Source organism: Falco biarmicus, chromosome 1, assembly GCF_023638135.1.
Source record: "Falco biarmicus isolate bFalBia1 chromosome 1, bFalBia1.pri, whole genome shotgun sequence".
NCBI lineage: Eukaryota > Metazoa > Chordata > Aves > Falconiformes > Falconidae > Falco > Falco biarmicus.
The window spans coordinates 81,089,383-81,107,165 of NC_079288.1; the positions used below are offsets into that span (position 1 = coordinate 81,089,383).

The 17,783-nt window shown below is 41.8% G+C and overlaps 1 protein-coding gene across 6 annotated transcripts; it reads left to right on the forward strand.

The window, feature by feature from the left end:
• The first annotated feature begins 1,083 nt into the window (after window positions 1-1,083).
• On the forward strand, window positions 1,084-17,176 carry TMEM129 (transmembrane protein 129, E3 ubiquitin ligase). Of its 6 annotated transcripts, none has more exons than XM_056340468.1 (5): window positions 1,084-1,391; window positions 2,087-2,561; window positions 4,950-5,109; window positions 12,351-12,386; window positions 12,818-12,940. In XM_056340468.1, the coding sequence occupies exons 1-4, from the start codon at window positions 1,187-1,189 to the stop codon at window positions 12,378-12,380; spliced, it is 870 nt and encodes a 289-aa protein (XP_056196443.1). In that variant the 5' UTR covers window positions 1,084-1,186; the 3' UTR covers window positions 12,381-12,386; window positions 12,818-12,940. The 6 variants fall into 6 exon arrangements, 5 of the variants coding, with proteins under 5 accessions (XP_056196443.1, XP_056196454.1, XP_056196419.1 ...); XM_056340444.1 differs by lacking the exon at window positions 12,351-12,386 and adding an exon at window positions 14,945-17,176 and having other exon boundaries at window positions 1,087-1,391; window positions 12,818-13,077; XM_056340459.1 differs by lacking the exon at window positions 12,351-12,386 and adding an exon at window positions 15,163-17,176 and having other exon boundaries at window positions 1,087-1,391; window positions 12,818-13,077.
• Window positions 17,177-17,783: the final 607 nt, after the last annotated feature.

The window sequence follows — 17,783 nt, forward strand, 5'->3', positions numbered from 1 at the left end:
AGTCCTTACTGTTGAGTCGTTAGACAGCAACAATGAAACGATTGTTAAAACAGTAAACTTGCTAACAATGACGTCTTTCAGAATGAAATAAGATGCCCAAAATCCAGGCATAACTTTACTGATGCAACTGTTTTATTCCACTGTCACTGGATTCCTCATGTCCATCAACAACAGTTACACATCAGCCATCTGCCAGTGTAAAATTTTGCATTCTGTGGGCTGCATTTCCTATTGATTTAGTTCCCCATCAGTAGTGTGTAACATTGCATGTTGTTTCCTCTGCTGTGCTTTTCCAGTTGTGCAATTTCCCCTTTCTCTAAGAGACAAATAATGGCTATTTATGGTTATTACAGGGTGCACGCAGTGGGTTTGTTGCTTTCTAAGAGAAATAGTGATTTTTGTGACTGTTAGTTATTATTTGTACTTCAATACCAACCAGAGATGTCAGGCTTCTCCCTTGTACTGTGTTCAGGAGTGTACAAAGGTGTCTTAAAATCTGTCTCTCTTTAAGGCCCTTTAAGAGCTTACATCCCTGTCTCAATCATTCTGGGAAGAAAACATTACATAAAATATACCAGGAAAAAAAATGGTTTTGCAGACCCTTAAGTGGAACAGGCCATTTGCCAACTTCAGGATGCTGCCCTCATTCTGCAGTTCTTTTACATTTAGAATCACAGAACTGTAGAACCATTTAGGTTGGAAAAGACCTTGAAGATCATGGGAATTGGTCTCTTTTGCCAGGCCTGTGAAGCATGACCTGAGAGGTTTGTAAGGCGTGAGGCCACGGGGAGGGTTGGCCGCTGGGAGATGCGAGCCCTGACCAGCCCTGGGCAGACGGGGTGAGACAGCCAGCCAGTCCCCAGCGGGAGCGGGGCCCCGGGGGCTCGCCCCGGGACGGCCGGGGCGGAGCGGCTCCGCGCCTGAGGCCCGCCAGCGGGAGGGACCAGACCCGGCCGGGGCTCCCGCGGCCGCGCCGCCGCCCCGCCCCGCCCCGCCCCGCCCCGCCCCGCCCCGCCCCGCCCCGCCCCGCCCCGCCCCGCCCCGCCCCGCCCCGGCGGAACTGCCAGCCTGGCAGCGGCCGCGCCGTCCATCCGGGGCTGAGGCGGGAACTACCGCTCCCAGGGAGCCGCGGGGCGGCGGCGGGTCGGGCCGCGGTGGGAGCGGGCCGTGCCCGGCGGGGCGCAGCATGGAGAGCCCGGCGGTGACCTTCACGTTGGCCTACTTGGTGTTCGCCGTCTGCTTCGTCTTCCCGCCCGACGAGGTGCGCTCGGCGGGGCTGACGGTGCAGAGCCTGCTGGCCGCCTGGCTGGGCAGCGAGGACGCGGCCTTCGTGCAGTACCACCTGCGGCGCAGCACCGGCACGCTGCTGGCGCACTCCCTCCTGCCCCTGGGTGAGCCCCGGCCGGCGGCGGGCGAGGGGGCCGGGGGGGGTCCCCACGGGCAAAGACACAGCGGGGAGACTGCATCGAGAGGCGAGCCCGTTGCTGGGTGAGCCTGCGCTCGGAAACCTGTTGTGCCCGGTGTTCTTCACCCGAGTCCGCGTGTTGGGTGCACGCAGGTGTGGGTGAATCAGGCTACACAGATTGGAAATGCAGGGTTTTACTGTCGCTCAAGCTTCTTTGCAGCATATACCCTAGACTTTGTAACTAGTTGGCTGCATCAGCATACATGCAGTTACAAAGGAATAGCATTTTATTTAACCAGCAAATTCAGATCAGCTTCCTTTAGCCATATACTTCTGCTAAAACTAAGTGGCACCTTACAGGTAAATTTATTCAACCAGCAAATTCAAATTGGCTTCCTTTTAAGTATATAATTCTGTTAAAAGTGGCATCTTACAGGTAATTTTATTTAACCTGCAAATTCAAATCAGCTTCATATAGCTATGTAATTCTGGTAAAAATCAGTGGCAGGTAAGAATTTACCTCCGATTGCTTAGGACAAGAGGCTTGAATTTGAGTTGTCATCTGGAAGTACAACAGCTCTCTTGGAGGTGAGCTCATTGGTTAGATAGCTGTATGATTCAGGGGTATGTGTTTATGTGTGTACTTAATTGCTTTCTGAAAGTAAGTCTTTTTCCTTGCAGGTTATTACCTTGGTATGTGCTTTGCTGCACCTGAAAAACATCTTTGCTTTTTCTACCTGGCTTCAAAAGGATGGAAAACTTTCTTCTTCTTTGCTGTTCTCTTTCCAGCAGTCACCAGTGCCCTGGCGTATTACTGGTCACGGAAAGGTTGGAATAATCATCCGTTAGCCCGAACACTTGCTGTTCATGCTCTCCCACAGTCTGGTTGGAGGGAGGTAGCTTCTTCCATCAATACAGAATTTAGGAGAATCGACAAATTTGCTACTGGAGCCCCAGGAGCGAGGGTGATTGTTACGGACACATGGGTGATTAAAGTGACCACCTACTGTTTACATGTTGCCCAGCAGCAGGACATTCATTTGACTGTGACAGACTCCAGACAGCATGAACTCACCCCAGACTCAAATATGCCTGTGCAGTTCCTCACCATCCGTGTTGCCAGTATTAATCCCTACGTGAAGGCATTTGATATCCGGTAAAACAACTATACAATTATATTATATATATGCCGTCTGATGGTGCTAATGAAGTGCTTTTGTGGCAGATGTAAAGACTTCTTGGGTCTCGTCTCTTCTCCAGGTTTTGCTCCCTGTCTGGTGTTCAGAGATGTTTTATGTGCAGTTCTGCCACTCGGTGCAGTGAAGAAAGGTTATTTATAAGGATTCACACACCTGCAGTATTGAATGCACAATAGTTAAACAGAGGGACTTCCCTGTTTGATCTGTTCTTAAGAGGATTGTACTGGATGCAGAAAGAAGTAACTAGAAAAACAGGTGAAAGATGGAGAACAGGAATGAAAGGGAGGAGAGTCTTTGCGCTTCACAATTTTGGAGGAGGAGAAATAGTTATTTGTCTAACACTGGCTGTTGTTCACCCATGACACTTCTTTTCCTTCTGCTCAAGACTCGTAGTTTTGTCACTGCTCAGAAGAGTTCTCGCTGAGCTACTGCAAGCCAAATGCCCTCAGAGCAAGGAAGTAATTTTGATCCATTTCTGATGTATGTGTTCCTGTAGCAGTAAATCATAGCAAACGTGCTGTGAACTGTTAGGGCTTGTTTTCCAAGGGCCCATGAAATTCTTTTCAGCAGTCTCTCTGTGTAGTTAGGCAAAAGTACAAACTGCAGAAACCCGTAACTGAGTAGAATGGTGCTAAAGTCTGTTGTTACTGTGTCATTAAAAGGACTACACAAAGCCACGTTGGTGCTCCTAAAACTATATATTTGAAAAGGCATTTGAATACCTGTTTGCTGTAAATCTGTACATCGGCAGCATTTATTTACTAGTTAACTGAAAGTAGGCATATGACCAGACTTGTGGGTTAGCAGAGGGGTCCTGGCAAGCATAAAGAAGGCATAGAGGTGGTTTTGTTAGATCCAGGTGAACAGAGCTCAGAACGAGAGGTTAGTTAAGGCAAGCATGACAATCCTAAGAAAAGAAGAGACTTTTATAGACCTGTGAGAGTGGTGACCAAATAAGTATCAAACAACTAATGATTTTCTTCTGCAAGTGCTTCAGTGCCAGAGTGATAAAACTACATCTCCAGCTGAGAAAAATCATGGTGGCTTTGACAAGTCCTTTTAGGGAAAAAAAAATCCAAACCCCCAAAATTATATTTTGTTGCTAAACAGAACAGCACTGAGAAACAGTGTTTCAAAGTTCTTATAATAAGATGTGTCAGAAATAGCAAACCTCTGCTAGAATGCAGTCATAGAGGATTTAAGTGGCATAGGAAAAAACTCCCCTATTAAGGATATAGGATCATTGCATATATCCAGAATCAGAATTAGATACAGTGGGGTGTTTCTGGAAGAAAAACATTTTTGTGCAGGCAGGCCACATGGTCCCATGTGTTCAATGTGAATTTTTCCTCAGGATAGAAAGGTCTCTGTTATTTGCACAGATAGCTTCTTTTAACAAACAACATTATCCTATAGTAGTTAAAACAATGGAGACCACCGGGAGCTAAAGCTAAGCCAGCGTTGCATTGTACTGGAATCCAGTCAGTGAGTGGTAGGAAGAACGAGGAATTTCAGGGTGATGTTCCCAGGGCTTCTCCATGAAAGCTGTTTAGTGAATGGAAACATCGAGCTGGGGAGTTCTGAATCTACCATTTAAAACTGTTATAGTAAAAAGGGGTAACAACAGTAATGTGTCATTAAAGGGTCTGCACAAGGTTTCATATGCCACTTGAGGTCTGTGGGCCTTACTTAGACTTCAGCAGAAGCAACCTAGTGTGAAACGCAACTTAATACAGGCTTGAATCAGAGTGCAAGTCACATTCAGCAGCTGTTTGTAGCCTTTGTGAAATTTCAGGTTTCATCTAAGCCTGTATTATAAAATCACAGTAACTAATACAGATTGACATTCTTCTGACGCTTACATGTACTGTATCGCCTTGTGATATGTGCCACATGACATAACTCTGATTTCTGTCCTCAGGAGTTTATAAACTACATATAGTCTAAGTAAGTAGGCATTAAAAGGTGGACAGAAGTTGTGCGTGCAATACTTTACAGTTAATGCATTATTTATGTACCTGTGTTGCTTTTGTTCATGGTGATTACTTCAAAAGCCATCCTTTATTTTTGTATGATGTTTTAGTTAATCTCTGGCATATCTTGTCAGTAGTCTGACAGGGATATGAAGGAGGACAGCGTGTTCTGTTGTCTAATATAACTGCAACTAAACAGCAAAAGAAAACAAAATGCTTGCTGTGTATTTATTCTGGTTAGTATGTGACTTATATTCTGACTAAATAGCTTTTCTGTGGATTCACTTCTCTGATGCTAGCCTCTGCAACGTACTATCAAGGTATTTGAATGGATAATCATGATGACATTTTGTTCCATCTTTTCTTCTTCAGGTTGAACTCCACAGAGTATGGGGAGCTCCGAGAAAAGCTCCGTGCTCCTATTATCAATGCAGCTAATGTTGTGATCCATCAAAGCCTTAGTGACTTATTTCTAGAAACCTTTACATCTCTGGTGGAAATTAACCAGACGTATTCTGTTCCAAGCACTCAGGTGAGACCTTCTATCCATATGAGACTGTAATAATTATATTTGCAATATAGTTGAGCCTGTGATTACTCTGTAATTGATAACTGTTTGCTGAAGGCTGTCACAGGTGAATTATTAAGAGAAATCATTCTTCTGGGGTTAACCCAAAGGTTTTATTAAAGTCTTAAGCCAAAATAGAATGATGATTAAATTATACTTATTAAATTATTGTTATTAAATGGTAATTAAACAGTAATCAAAAAGTAATTAAATGGTAATTAAACAGCAGTCAAACACTCTACAACTTTACACTTCTAATAATCAAGCTAGCTTCTAACTTGTATACAATATGCTTTAGATCTAATGTAAAATGTCACTTACTTCACTGTAGATAACTGGTGCTAGGTCACATATCTCTCAACCTCATGAAATAACCTTGAAAGGCATCCTACGTAAGGGGTGATCACCACTGCGCAGCCTGCTGCTTTATGGGAGAGCTCGGTGGGCTCGGGGGAGCTACTGATATTTATAGTGTAAAATGATTGACTCATAGTCAACCCCCCCTTTGTTGTATGTGCAGGTGTGCAGCCATGGCAGTTCTAGTTACATCTAGTTCCAGCTCAGGCTGGCATCATCAGCTCCTGAGAAGACATGGCTTAGATTCCCTACCTTCCTGAGAAGACTTGGCCTAGCACAGTTTCTCAAGGTCTACACAGCAGGGCTGACTCCAGTCAGGTCTCCTTGTCCGTGAAGGCTGAACCAAAATGCTGTTCAGTTGGTCATGGTGGGTGCATCCATCACACTCCACCCCGTGATGACGGTCAATTCACTTTGCTTCACAGAGTGGTGGTACAGCCATCTCTTGCCTCTGTGCTGTAAATACGAGGCAGTAATAGCATCATGTTGTCTACTGGAGGGTTAAGTGACAAATGAAAAAAAAAAAAGTAAGTTGATTATAAGATAGGTCCATACAATCAGTAGCAAGATACTGTGTATGTTTTATAATGAGATACACCGATTGGTCCAAAACCCAGACTCAAATATATAAAAAGACAGTAACAGCAAAACAAACTATCAGGAAGGCAAACATTATTACTACAGGATGTAACCTGGCATTCAATACATCTGTTGCCATTGGAGACCATCATAGTAGGGTTTCCTACCAGTGATGTTCCCCATCTTTCTTCACTCTTCCTAGTATGCAGAGAAGTATGTCTTCTCTATTGCGATGTACAGTTACTGCATTTTTGCTTTGTTGTTGTACTTTTTGTAATAAGGCCTGTAAGTCTTTATGTTTCAAGTAGCTTGTGAAACAGTGTCAAGTTTATTCCGATGAGAAAAGGTAAAATGTCTTGATACAGTGTATAGTTTTCCTTTAACAGTACGTATGAGGTCACTGGGGCTGTGCAATTGAAGTCACATCCAGTAATGTTTACAAAGTTATGAAGATACACATTTGATTGATTGATCACATTATGGGTAAGATTTCTATCAACAATTAAGTCTTTCCAAAGTGTTCTTACATGGATTAGTATATATGGACAGTTTTACCCTTTTCAGGGATCACACCAGGTTAAATATGACTTCTTCCTGTTCTGTACATTTATTAGTGTAGGGGTCCAGTCACAGAAATTTGTGGATACGTAGCTTGGTCAGTTGTGGGAATAATAGAATAGGAAGTAGGTTGATAGGTAGTAGCGGCAGTTGTTGGCATAGTGTGAGGTCAGGGAGTAGATGGCAGCATGCTTTTAGGGATAGTCCATTTTCACTCTCTCTCCCTTTATCTGTCCACAGGTGCACTGCTTCTATAGTTGTGTCATTAAAGAGGAAACTAATAATACAATTTGGGCATGAGGGACAGCCTACTTTGCTTTTTGATTGAGTTTGATTTATCTTCTTGATGATCATGTAGGTGTTTTCCTTTGCATAATTTGTCACATTACATTCAATAGAGATTCTTGTCACCTAGTGTAACAGAAATAAGGTGATTCTTACTTGCTTTTACAATTGTCATTGTTAGGTTTTTTATTGGTTCCCCCAATATCCCTGTACTTCCATCAATTTTAAACATGGATGATGCAGAATGTACTACAGTTACCATATTGTTTCGCACAAATAAAAGAAGTGAGGGCCTCCACCCTGTGCACCGGGCTTGTCGAGGTGTAAACCGGATCTGGTCCATCTTGATGATAATTACTCCTGTGAGAAGGATGAATATTCCTCTGATGATCAATCCTATCTCCAAGAGAGGCATTCCAGTCTCATTTCCAGTACTGTTACTGGAAAGGGAGAATAACACAAGTCTTGGCAGGATCACTCTGGACTGCTTACATCTTTTAGTAGCCAGGATAGATCTACCTAGCAGTCTTCGCAGACAGCTTGGTCCTATGAAGTGAATCTTGAGATGGAATGCAGAAAAATATTTAAATTCTAGAGGTCTTCTGCAATCTTAACAGCCTCAAAACACAAGGGGAGAAGTGCCATGCCTTTTACATTCAGCCTACAAAGGATTCTTACACAGTTAATGACTGTCTGGCACAGACAGTAAATGGCATGCTTCTCAATATGATTGATCCAAGTAGTTTGGAAAAATACCTGGGACTACGTATAGAGGCCGTGGGTTAGAATATCTAAGCCAAAAGTACTAGAAAAACAACAAATGGTTAAAGCAGATTGGGCAGGCTTTGTTGAAGTTTTTTCAGAAAGTGGACATCTTGAACAGATACACTATCTCGTGATTGATTTACTTAGCAGACCAAGCCAGTGTGAAAGCCACATGCCTACAAGACCCTTGATCTGGCAATTCACGCGGCCATCAAGGATTGGTTACATCTGCCTGCACGTACCTGTGATGCCATCCTGTATTCCAGCACTTGGTGTGGAGGGCTGGGTATTACCAGGCTCTCTGGATGGATTCCTAGTGTGCAGGCCCATAGACTGTCAGGAATCACACAGTCATTGGATGATGCTATAAGATCTATTGTCTGGCAAGAAGGTATAGAGCAGGGGTCCTCAAACTTTTTAAACAGGGGGCCGGCGTGCGGATGAAGTGGGAGGCAGTCATCTGCGGCTGCTTGGTTTCCCCCCCCAACCCCTGGTGGGGGGTGCGGGGGGTTCTGTAAATACTGGGGGCCGAATTGAGGACCCCGGGGGGTCCGTATCCGCCCCGCAGGCCGTAGTTTGAGGACCCCTGGTATAGAGAAAGAGTCTGAAAAACTATAGATTATGGCAGGTGGTGATAAAGAGAAAATGCCATCTACTTGGGACCCCTGAGCAGTCATGTCAATCTCAGAAGCTGTGGGCAGTGGGGAACCAGTCTTGGAATGGGAGATGTCTGCTCTGAAGGTCATCTTTCTGAGACCCTGTGACTGGTGAAAGCAGGAATTTTTGAATTGGACCAAGTTGCCATCCCAAGGCCATGGGATTACCAACTTTGACAAGGATAAAATTAGTAATAACTGGATTTAATATTATAGGGATATTCCTCACAGAAAGCTCATCACCGAATTACAATTAAGAGCTAAAGTCTACCCCACAAGAGAGCTTTTGGCAAGAGGTAAGGCAGGACACACTAATTAAAAACGGCATTGTCAAGCAGAGAGTGAGACATTTTCCGTATTGGATATTGCGCTGTGGTTCAAGGTGCTAGAGTAAAGAGACACAACCACCTTGGCAGAGGAAGCTAAAAAGAAAGAACGGGTAATATTTCAGGAGCCAATTTAAAAAGACCATCAAAATTAATTATGTAAACTTGACATGATACTTGTCAAGAGAGGTCAGGCTTCTGTGATGGACTTAACTGTTAGATATGAGAGTAAACCATCATCACTGCTGATGCAGTGGCTGAGAAAGTTAGGGAGATATCAACATCTTAAGGAGCAAATCCAGGAGGTGACAAATGCCAGTAATATAAAACTCATTTGATTTCCTGGATGGATTGAGAGCAGCCCTGAGGAGAAGGACTTGGGAGTACTGGTGGATGAAAAGCCAGACACCAGTCAGCAATGTGTGCTCGTATCCCAGAAAGCCAACTGTGTCCCAGACTGCATCAAAAGCAGCATGGCCAGCAGGTCAAGGGAGGTGATTCTGCTCCTCTGCTCTGGTGAGAGCCCACCTGCAGTACTGCATCCAGCTCTGGGGGCCCCGCATAAGAAGGACATGGACCTGTTGGAGCAGGTCCACAGAGGGGCCATGAAGATGATCAGAGGGACGGAGCACCTCTCCTATGAAGGCAGGCTGAGAGAGCTGGGGTTGTTCGGCCTAGAGAAGAAGAGAAAGCTCCAGGAAGACCTTATTGGAGCCTTTCAGTACTTACTGGGGGGTTGTAAGAAAGATGGGGACAGACTTTAGCAGGGCCTGTTGCAATAGGACAAAAGGCAATGGTCTTAAACTGAAACAGGGTAGATATAAGGAAGAAATGTCTTATGATGAGGGTGGCGAAACACTGGACCAGGTTGCCCAGAGAGATGATAGACGCCCATCCCTGGAACCATTCAAGATCACATTGGTCAGGGCTCTGAGCAACCTGATGTAGTTGAAGGTATCCCTGCCCATGGCAGGGGGAGTTGGGCTAGATCTTTTAAGGTCCCTTCCAACCCAAAATATTCTTTGATTCGTATAGGTGCACAAAGGAAGTGGTATGAGGGCAATTACAGACTGCCAGCACAATTAGGACTCTCAAGTTCCTAGCAAGAAAAGGTTGTCCATTTTCTTTCAAATTGGGCTTTATTTACATCTGTGGACTTTTTACATATATTTGTGAGCCAAGCAAGCATTATTGTAAAATAGTAATTGGCTGTAAATAAACTGATTTTTTTCTTTTGTTGCTTTCTTTCAACCTTATCTTCTAAGATTTGCATTTCCCTTTCCTTGCATTCCTTATACTGACAGGCTGCTTCCAAACATGTTTCCAATGTTTTGCATATTATTTCCTCTTCTTTACCGTCTCTCATTTTCCCATTAGTGAGGTTTAACTGTTCCTCTATCTTATTCCAATTATCCCAGTTTTCACATGCCCAATATTCCAAAAATTTCAGCGAAGGGCTAATCCCATGCCTCCATAAGTAGTCAGTGATTGAGCCCGCCCTAATGCTGACTATGCCAATCCTTGTTGCAGGTGAATTATTAAGAGAAGTTGTGGGGTTAACCAGTTTTATTAAACAATGATTATATTATGAGCAAACAATAGTTATTAAACAATGATTATTTAAAAAGAATAAAACAGTAATTAAATAGTAATTAAATGGTAATCAAACAGCAGTCAGACACCCCGTGACCTACTACAATTCTAATAATTAAGCTAGTTTGTATACAGTATGCTTTAGATCTTATATAAAATGTCTTACTTCATTGTAGATAAGAGATGCTGGGTAAGGAGTCTCTTGACCTTAAGGAGTAACCTTGAGAGGCGTCCTGCCTAAGGGGAGATCACCACTGTGCAGCCCGCTGCCTTACAGGAGAGCTTAATGGACTCAGGGTTGGGGGGGGGTGGGGGAGCTATGGATATTTGTAGCATAAAGTGATTGACTGGTAGTCACACTCCCCTCCAGTGAGGGTGTGCAGCTGTGGCAATTTTATTTTCGTATAGTTCCAGCTCAGGCTGGCACCATCAGCTCCTGAGAAGACATGGCCTAGCACAATTTCTCAAGGTCTGCACAGCAGGACTGACTGTAGTCAGGTCTCCTTGTCCGTGAAGACTAAACCAAAATGCTGTTCAGTCGGTCAGTGTGGGTGCCTCTGTCACAGGGCTTACCTTCCATTTCAGTAAACATGCAGTAAATACAGTTCTGGCAGCTTCTTCTGTGCCTTCTGTGAGGAGATGAACTGTATCATGAGCATTGCATTTTTAAGACATGAGAAACAGCATAGTGGAAGAAAGTCCCCTATAATAATTTCCATTAAAATTTTATTTGGAAATGGTGAGGTTATATTTCCAGAAAGTTTATGGGGAGCTAGAATCGCAGTTGTAATGCCTGTTCTTTAGGCAGTTTGCTGCATTACAGCTTGCTTTTCTAGACAGCCAGATTTTGCTGGATCTTCTGCTGAAATAAATGAATTATTCTTAACTGGATCTTGCTTTAGTTGTCAGTAACGCCATAGAGTCCTACCTTCAGTAATATTCACGGAGACCTGGTCATTACTATACTTGTTCAACATTTGGAAGTGTGAGTAGAGCACTGTTCAGTGTACCAGAGGTAACTAATAAAACTGGTTCTGGTGACTTTGCAGTGTGTCAGATGTTTCAGCTAATGTAGTGAGTAGTTGATATCTTTGGTAATGTCATGCAGCTTATATGGTGTCTTCACTATATGGTTACATGAGCTAGCTAAAATAAAACTGGATCAGATATGTCTGCACATAATGTGGTTGTTTGTTCTGATTGCAGTGCCAGCGTACAGCAAAAAGAAATGTTCAAAATAGAAGATACTATTCACTTGAGTTGCTTTCTTGCAGGGCTTTTAATTAGTGACACATTTAAATGTCAGCTGAACTACTGAACTTTGGTATGACATTGAGTGATAAATAACATCAGAAGTTATGATACAGACATTAAAAATACAGCATGGGGTTCCTCCCTGTTCTGGAGCTCTATTAATAAGTGAAAAAAGTTATTTAACTGTTCTATGCTAAGAGTTTTTCCTGCCGAAAAACTAAGATAAGCCCTAATTTCCTAAGTTAAAGCTGATAACAGCCTCTGAAAGAAGCAGTCCTGCTTCCTGCACACTCCTTGTCCCCATGTTGACACAAGACTTTGCCTGCAATGAACCTGGTTGGGGGAAGTAATTGAGGTTAAAAGAGGCAAAGAAAGATGACTAGTTTTCATCTGGATCCGCCCCACAGTCAAGCTGCCAGTGTGGTTGAACAGACACTTGAGCTGATGAGGGAAGAGACAGTGGAGGTGGGAACTAGAGATCACAAAGCAGAGCTGCTTTTTGTTACACCAGTAGTGGTATGAATAGTATTCAGGTCTCCGTGCCTGTTCAGTGTGCTGTCTTTTGAATTTTGTTAAGTTCTTGGGGAGCATGGGCTGGAGTACACATGGGAAACGCTAATTATTGTTTATTAATTGTAAATCACTTCATAGCAAGATGATCTTCCTATATGCAACTGCAAGTTTGTGTGGCGTAATTAACTTCAGGGAAATATGAATTATTCTAATATTAGCCAAGAAAAATTAAGTGGATTTCTGGTTCTTCAAGATGAGCGCCCATTGTGTTCAGTAAAGCCCTAATTTCCTCTGTTATTTATGCCTCTTACTTACCAAGACGGAAGACAAGAACAGCCATTTGCTGTAATAAATGGTAAGAACTGTTTACTTTGTTTATTGTCCTTTATATTGGTATGCTTTTTGAAAAATACTATGTCTGAATGATAAGGAGGGCTACTTGCATACCTTGCTCTGGCTGCTGTGCTCTGGAAACAGGTGGCGCTCTTCAGAGGGAGAGATGTTTATTTCCAGTCATTTTTGTTTAATCAGTCTCATGCAGCAGTTTTCAGTTTTCTGTTTAAAGAGGTATTTTGTTCTCATTCATTAGAGGGTGTTCTAATAAAACACTGCTGTGAAGATGGAAACCATTTGGTGTCTTCTGATGGGGCAGTTCTGCTTTGAGGCTCTGCCCAACTCAGATTCCTGCTATGCCTGTGCACAGATAATTTTCCAAAAGCCTTTGAAAAGCAGTAACAGAAACCATTCTGTGCAGTTCATTATTTTGACATTTTTCTCCTCCTTTAGGAGCTGGAGCCATGCATAGGGTGTATGCAGACTATCGCTAACATCAAGCTCGTCAAGAACTGCCAGGAGCCAAATGAAGGGGAATGCCAGCAATGCTACTGTCGTCCCATGTGGTGCCTCACCTGCATGGGCAAATGGTTTGCGAGTCGACAGGATCAGCAGCACCCAGAGACCTGGCTGTCAAGCCAAGTGCCTTGTCCAACTTGCCGAGCCAAATTTTGCATTTTAGATGTTTGCATAATACGATGAATAACACTTGGGTATGTTTTAACTTTTTTTAATTTGAATGTATTTCATAGTGGGTTTGGTTGAAAGGCCTGTTAGATTTGTTTCTGAGACTTCATATTCTACTGGGGTGCAGACTCCAAAGCTTTCTTTTACAGTGTTGAAAACAGGTGTAAACCTTTTCAGTTCCTCTCCACTTTTACCTCTTCCTTGGGATTTTATTCACCAGATGTCATTTTTTGTAATTACTGGGATTTTTTAACCCATATTTTGCTTTCTTATATCTTGGATGGAATAAGGGTATCCCTCTATATTTTTCAGTACTATTCTCTTTTCAAGTTTTAACGTAGGTTAAATTCTTTCAATTTTTAAGTTTAACTTGGGTTTTGACTCTTCAGCAAAAGGGCTAACTGAGAAAATTACTTTGGTTAGACTTCATTGATACTTTTGGTTTTCTTTAATACATTTGTACAGTTCTTACTAATCTTCGCAAGTGTTCACCAAACTATACCAGTTGTATTCCTTCTCCTGGTCCCCTACACTTATGAAGGGGATAGGTTTCTGTAGGTTAAGGAATTTAATCCTTGAAGATTTAAAACTCCTATAGGGAGCTTTTATTCCATTAATCTGCCTCTAGCTTATTTTTTGATGGATGCATTTATTTCAAACAACAGCAGGATTCAGAAAAATATGCCATCTACCTACATGGTTATGCTATGCATCGTTAAATCTATCAGTTTCCAGGAGCTACATTGCTTATTTCGATGCTTTTTAGGTGATGGGCTTTTTTTATACTTTTGGAGGGATTGCAGCAAACATCTGAACTATCTAAATATTCTGAAGGAATGCCCAGCTATTCCAAAGCCTGTAAGCTTTTCCTGAGGGGTAACCTTTCCGCTGAAAGAGATGCCAGGATCACAAAGGTCTAAGTCGCCATGCTACATACCCGAAGAATAACCATCATTAACAGAAGTTTTTCAGGTTTGCAATTCAAAAACTGATCATAAGCAGTAGTCACTGTTTTAATATTCATAGGGTCTGATGCATACTTCTTGATCTGATCTGCATCAGAATAATTTGTAAATTACAATAAAAGCATTTCCATACATTTAAGAAAGCCCTACTCCTAAACCCAAATGCAGTGCTTAGTGTTTTAGCTATCCATCACACCCTTCAATGAACAGTTATTTGGCATACTGCTTGATGGAAATCCTTGAGCTGTTGGAGAATGTGTGAGTTGTTACACTGACCTGTACACAGCAGGGGCTGAGATGCAGGTATTTGCTTGCTTGGGTTGTCCACCTTAGAGGGGTAGTAACCTCAGGCAGACAGGTGGGTCAGATAGTGAGAGAAAGGAATGTTTTAAAGCTTTGGTCTTATAGGAGAATAAAAGCCCTAATACCTCCTACCTGCATGATCAGATGGATCTTATCAGTAAATCACTACTGTAGGTGACATGTCAGTGATTACATGAAAATGTCTTGATTACCATGACAGGCAACTGCTTTGAGCAGGAATAGGTGGCAGGATGTTAAAAACGGTAGAAGTACTGGAGGCACAACCGTGAAAGATTAGAGGCTCAGCCTAGCTACAGGATGCTGAACTGCACTTAGAGCCAGCCAGCCAGAAAATGGTTACAAATGTGGCTGCAAGCCATGTTTTGGAGAGGGATAAGGAACTGAGAACAGATTTGACAGCGTCATTGGAGAACTAACATATATGTTCTATTGTTGGTGTTGAGTATTTTGTTTGTGGGGTTTTTTTAGTCATACACTTAAAAAAGTCCAAACTGTTTGGGTTTAAGGATGCTAATTGCTTGAGCATATCTCAGTTGTTACATATACATTTACTATGCAATTACCTATACTACCTATTAATAAGGGTGATTTTTCTGTTTTTCAGTACCTGTTGGTTTGGATTGTACAGACTGAAAATTTGACATTAAGACTGGTAGTATGGTTTTGTCACTTTTTCTCAAAAAAGATCTTGAGAGGTATGTCCCTCTTCAACTGAATAGGATTTAATTGAGTTCCTGAGTTTCAGACAGATTTGTTAACAAGTCTGAAAATTAATAAAAAATGAAGGAACTGATCAGTGATTGAATTTAAAATATTTTCCAGTACATCTGTGGGAAAGTTATTAGGAAGTCTGAAATGGCCTCTTCAGGATTTTTTGACCTTTGGAAGATTCTTCCAGGGCCCGGGTAGTGTCATCTGACATACACCTCCTCACTACACAACAGCCTTTACAGATAAGTATTTTGTAACATTTACTTCTAGCAAGTTTGCATCATGTGTCACAGATAAGGTATGTGGTCCGGTCCTTGAAATAGTTGCAGAAGAGAAGATAGGATTTTGGAGTTGTTTTGCCATTGACAGTCATTCAATTCCTACAGCTTTTTTCCTGTTTGGAATACAAATATTTATTGTAAAGATGTGTAAAGTTAAAATCACAAAGGCCTTGAGAAACTGAGATAATAGATACTTGTGGTTGCAGGTGGTTTTATACAAGAAAAGTAGTTCAGTTGCCAGTAGTATCTCATGTAGTAAGAGCTTTGGTCTCTTAATTGCTTGTGCAGTAGAGTTGTTCTTTACAGAAGTTTACTTTTAATTGATTGGAAGTTTTCATTTCAGTGGACCTTTGCTTTTATTCATCTTACTTCTTTTGCCAATATAACAGTATGACAAAGTAACAGTCATAAGTGTGTAATGCTCTTGCATCTTTTAATGGTAGTGCTCTATCCACAGAAGTGCCTCTTAGAAAACTTAGTAATAATTACCAAAATAAAATTACAATTTATGTTAATAACAGTGCCTGGCTTAAATCCCTTAAAACAAGCATTTTTTTCCCCAAGTTTAAATTTTCAAAGTAACCTGGCATGCCTCCACAGTTTGTAAGCTTCTTAAAGGCTGTGTTAGAGAACCAACTTGTAAAAATGCATGTGATGTATTCTTCTTAGAGACAGTAGAAGGTGAAACTGTGACCTCTCCCACAGCACAGTCATGTGATATATTACTTGTCTTGAATAAATCACTGAACGTGAAAAGAACAGAGTACAAGAACAGGCATTTTTCTACATGGTAGTTTCAGGTCATCACCTGAAGAACCACATGCACATATAGGGCTATTTCTAGAGAAGATCTCTCTCCATCTGCAGTAAAAAGAAATACATTACCTCCCATCCAATCTTGATATGTTTCTTAAACATAACGATAGGGTTTAGAATCAGCCTTTTTACAGCATTTTTCTAAGAAAAAAATGAACTAAGTAATGTGATGCGCTAAAATACTTAAAGAATTTTCTTGAATTACTAGTGATTTAGTGTTGCTTTTCCATGTCACTGAATTCCACATCACATTGTGGGTAGGCAATGTTAGTAGTCTGAAGTATGTTATATAAATGTAATGTCATTACAATACGACAATCTATATGTGGGTGCACAGTGTCAGTATAAATACCCCATATGTGTGTATACATGTATAGCCCAACTTTCCCTGTGTGCTGCAGCTGAACAGATGTTTCTGAAAACATGGGCTGTGGCTGTATTATTTATTTGCACAGTTGTGCTCTTTCTGTAATTGTAGCATTCCGGAAAATAGTAGCAAAACTTGTTACATATCTGTTGATTTTTTAGGTTAACATACTTTGCTGACCCAAAAAAGGCATTTTGTCCAAGCAGGATTTGGTTTGGATCCATGATATGAATGCAGTTGTTTGCCATGAGGTTTGCTATAGCTTGAAACCAAAATACCAGGTTATTATGTGATCTCTTCAGTATGAGTATTTTTATTGTGTTGAAACTTGATAGACTGCAGCTATGTACTGTTCTAGTCAGGTTAAACCTCAATAAGACATAACTAACTAAAGTTCTGAGTACCATTTCTAAAGAAATTTTGACTTTGAGATACAAATATTCAAGCTCTTACATGCATTGCAAGCATTTTCTTCCAAAGATACACCGCAGGGTTGGTTATTTGTGGTTGGTTGTTGGGGTTTTTTTACCTGGATAGCTTACCTATTTTTAAATGGACAGTATTACTTGGATAGGCTTTAAGGAAAAGGCTTAATGAATACATGTAGTTAATCTTAAAATTCTCTGAAGAGCTGAATAAAAATACAATTGATTTTATATAAGACTTCTGGTTTTCATTTTGAAGTTATGTTTACCAGTAAAAATTTTATGTGGGTAGAATGCAGTCTGACTTACCAGAATTTAGCTTAGAATGTATGAATACAATGAGGACTTAAATTCTTCTGAAGGTGCACCTGATAATTCCTTCTTTGATGAATTTTCCTACTGTAACCTGAACGCAGAGTGTTGCACAAATGAAAGGAGGTGTGTAAAAAATTGATGTATGTATCCCAGGAAAAAAAGATACTTTCCCTAACTAGCAGGGGGAGGGATTGACACTGGATGTCATGAAATCAGCAGGGGTGATGACTAGAAATTTGTCTTTCCAGGGGAGCGGTGGCCTATAGTGGTGAGATATCCTGTATAAAACAACTTTTTTATTGTGGCCTTGCTTCGATGCACTGACAAGCGCCAGGCTACAGAAGGCAGTGCATTTCAGTAGCAGGATGAGATGTGGGGGACATTTCTCCAGCGTAAGTTGTGGAGCCTGTCGACTCCCCTTGCTGAGCTCATTCACGTCACATCTAGCAGGAGCCTGGCTCGGCCAAAACCGAATCCTTGGCTAACGAGTGAGGTAATCGGTGGGCGGGGCGGGCCTGGGGGACCAGC

Bases quoted from the DNA above. Each gene is read 5' to 3' on its own strand.
- TMEM129 (XM_056340444.1), top strand. From the start codon at position 1,187: ATGGAGAGCCCGGCGGTGACCTTCACGTTGGCCTACTTGGTGTTCGCC. The intron at 1,392-2,086 runs GTGAGCCCCGGC...TTTTCCTTGCAG, and splicing joins GCACTCCCTCCTGCCCCTGG to GTTATTACCTTGGTATGTGC. The intron at 5,110-12,817 runs GTGAGACCTTCT...CTCCTCCTTTAG, and splicing joins ATTCTGTTCCAAGCACTCAG to GAGCTGGAGCCATGCATAGG.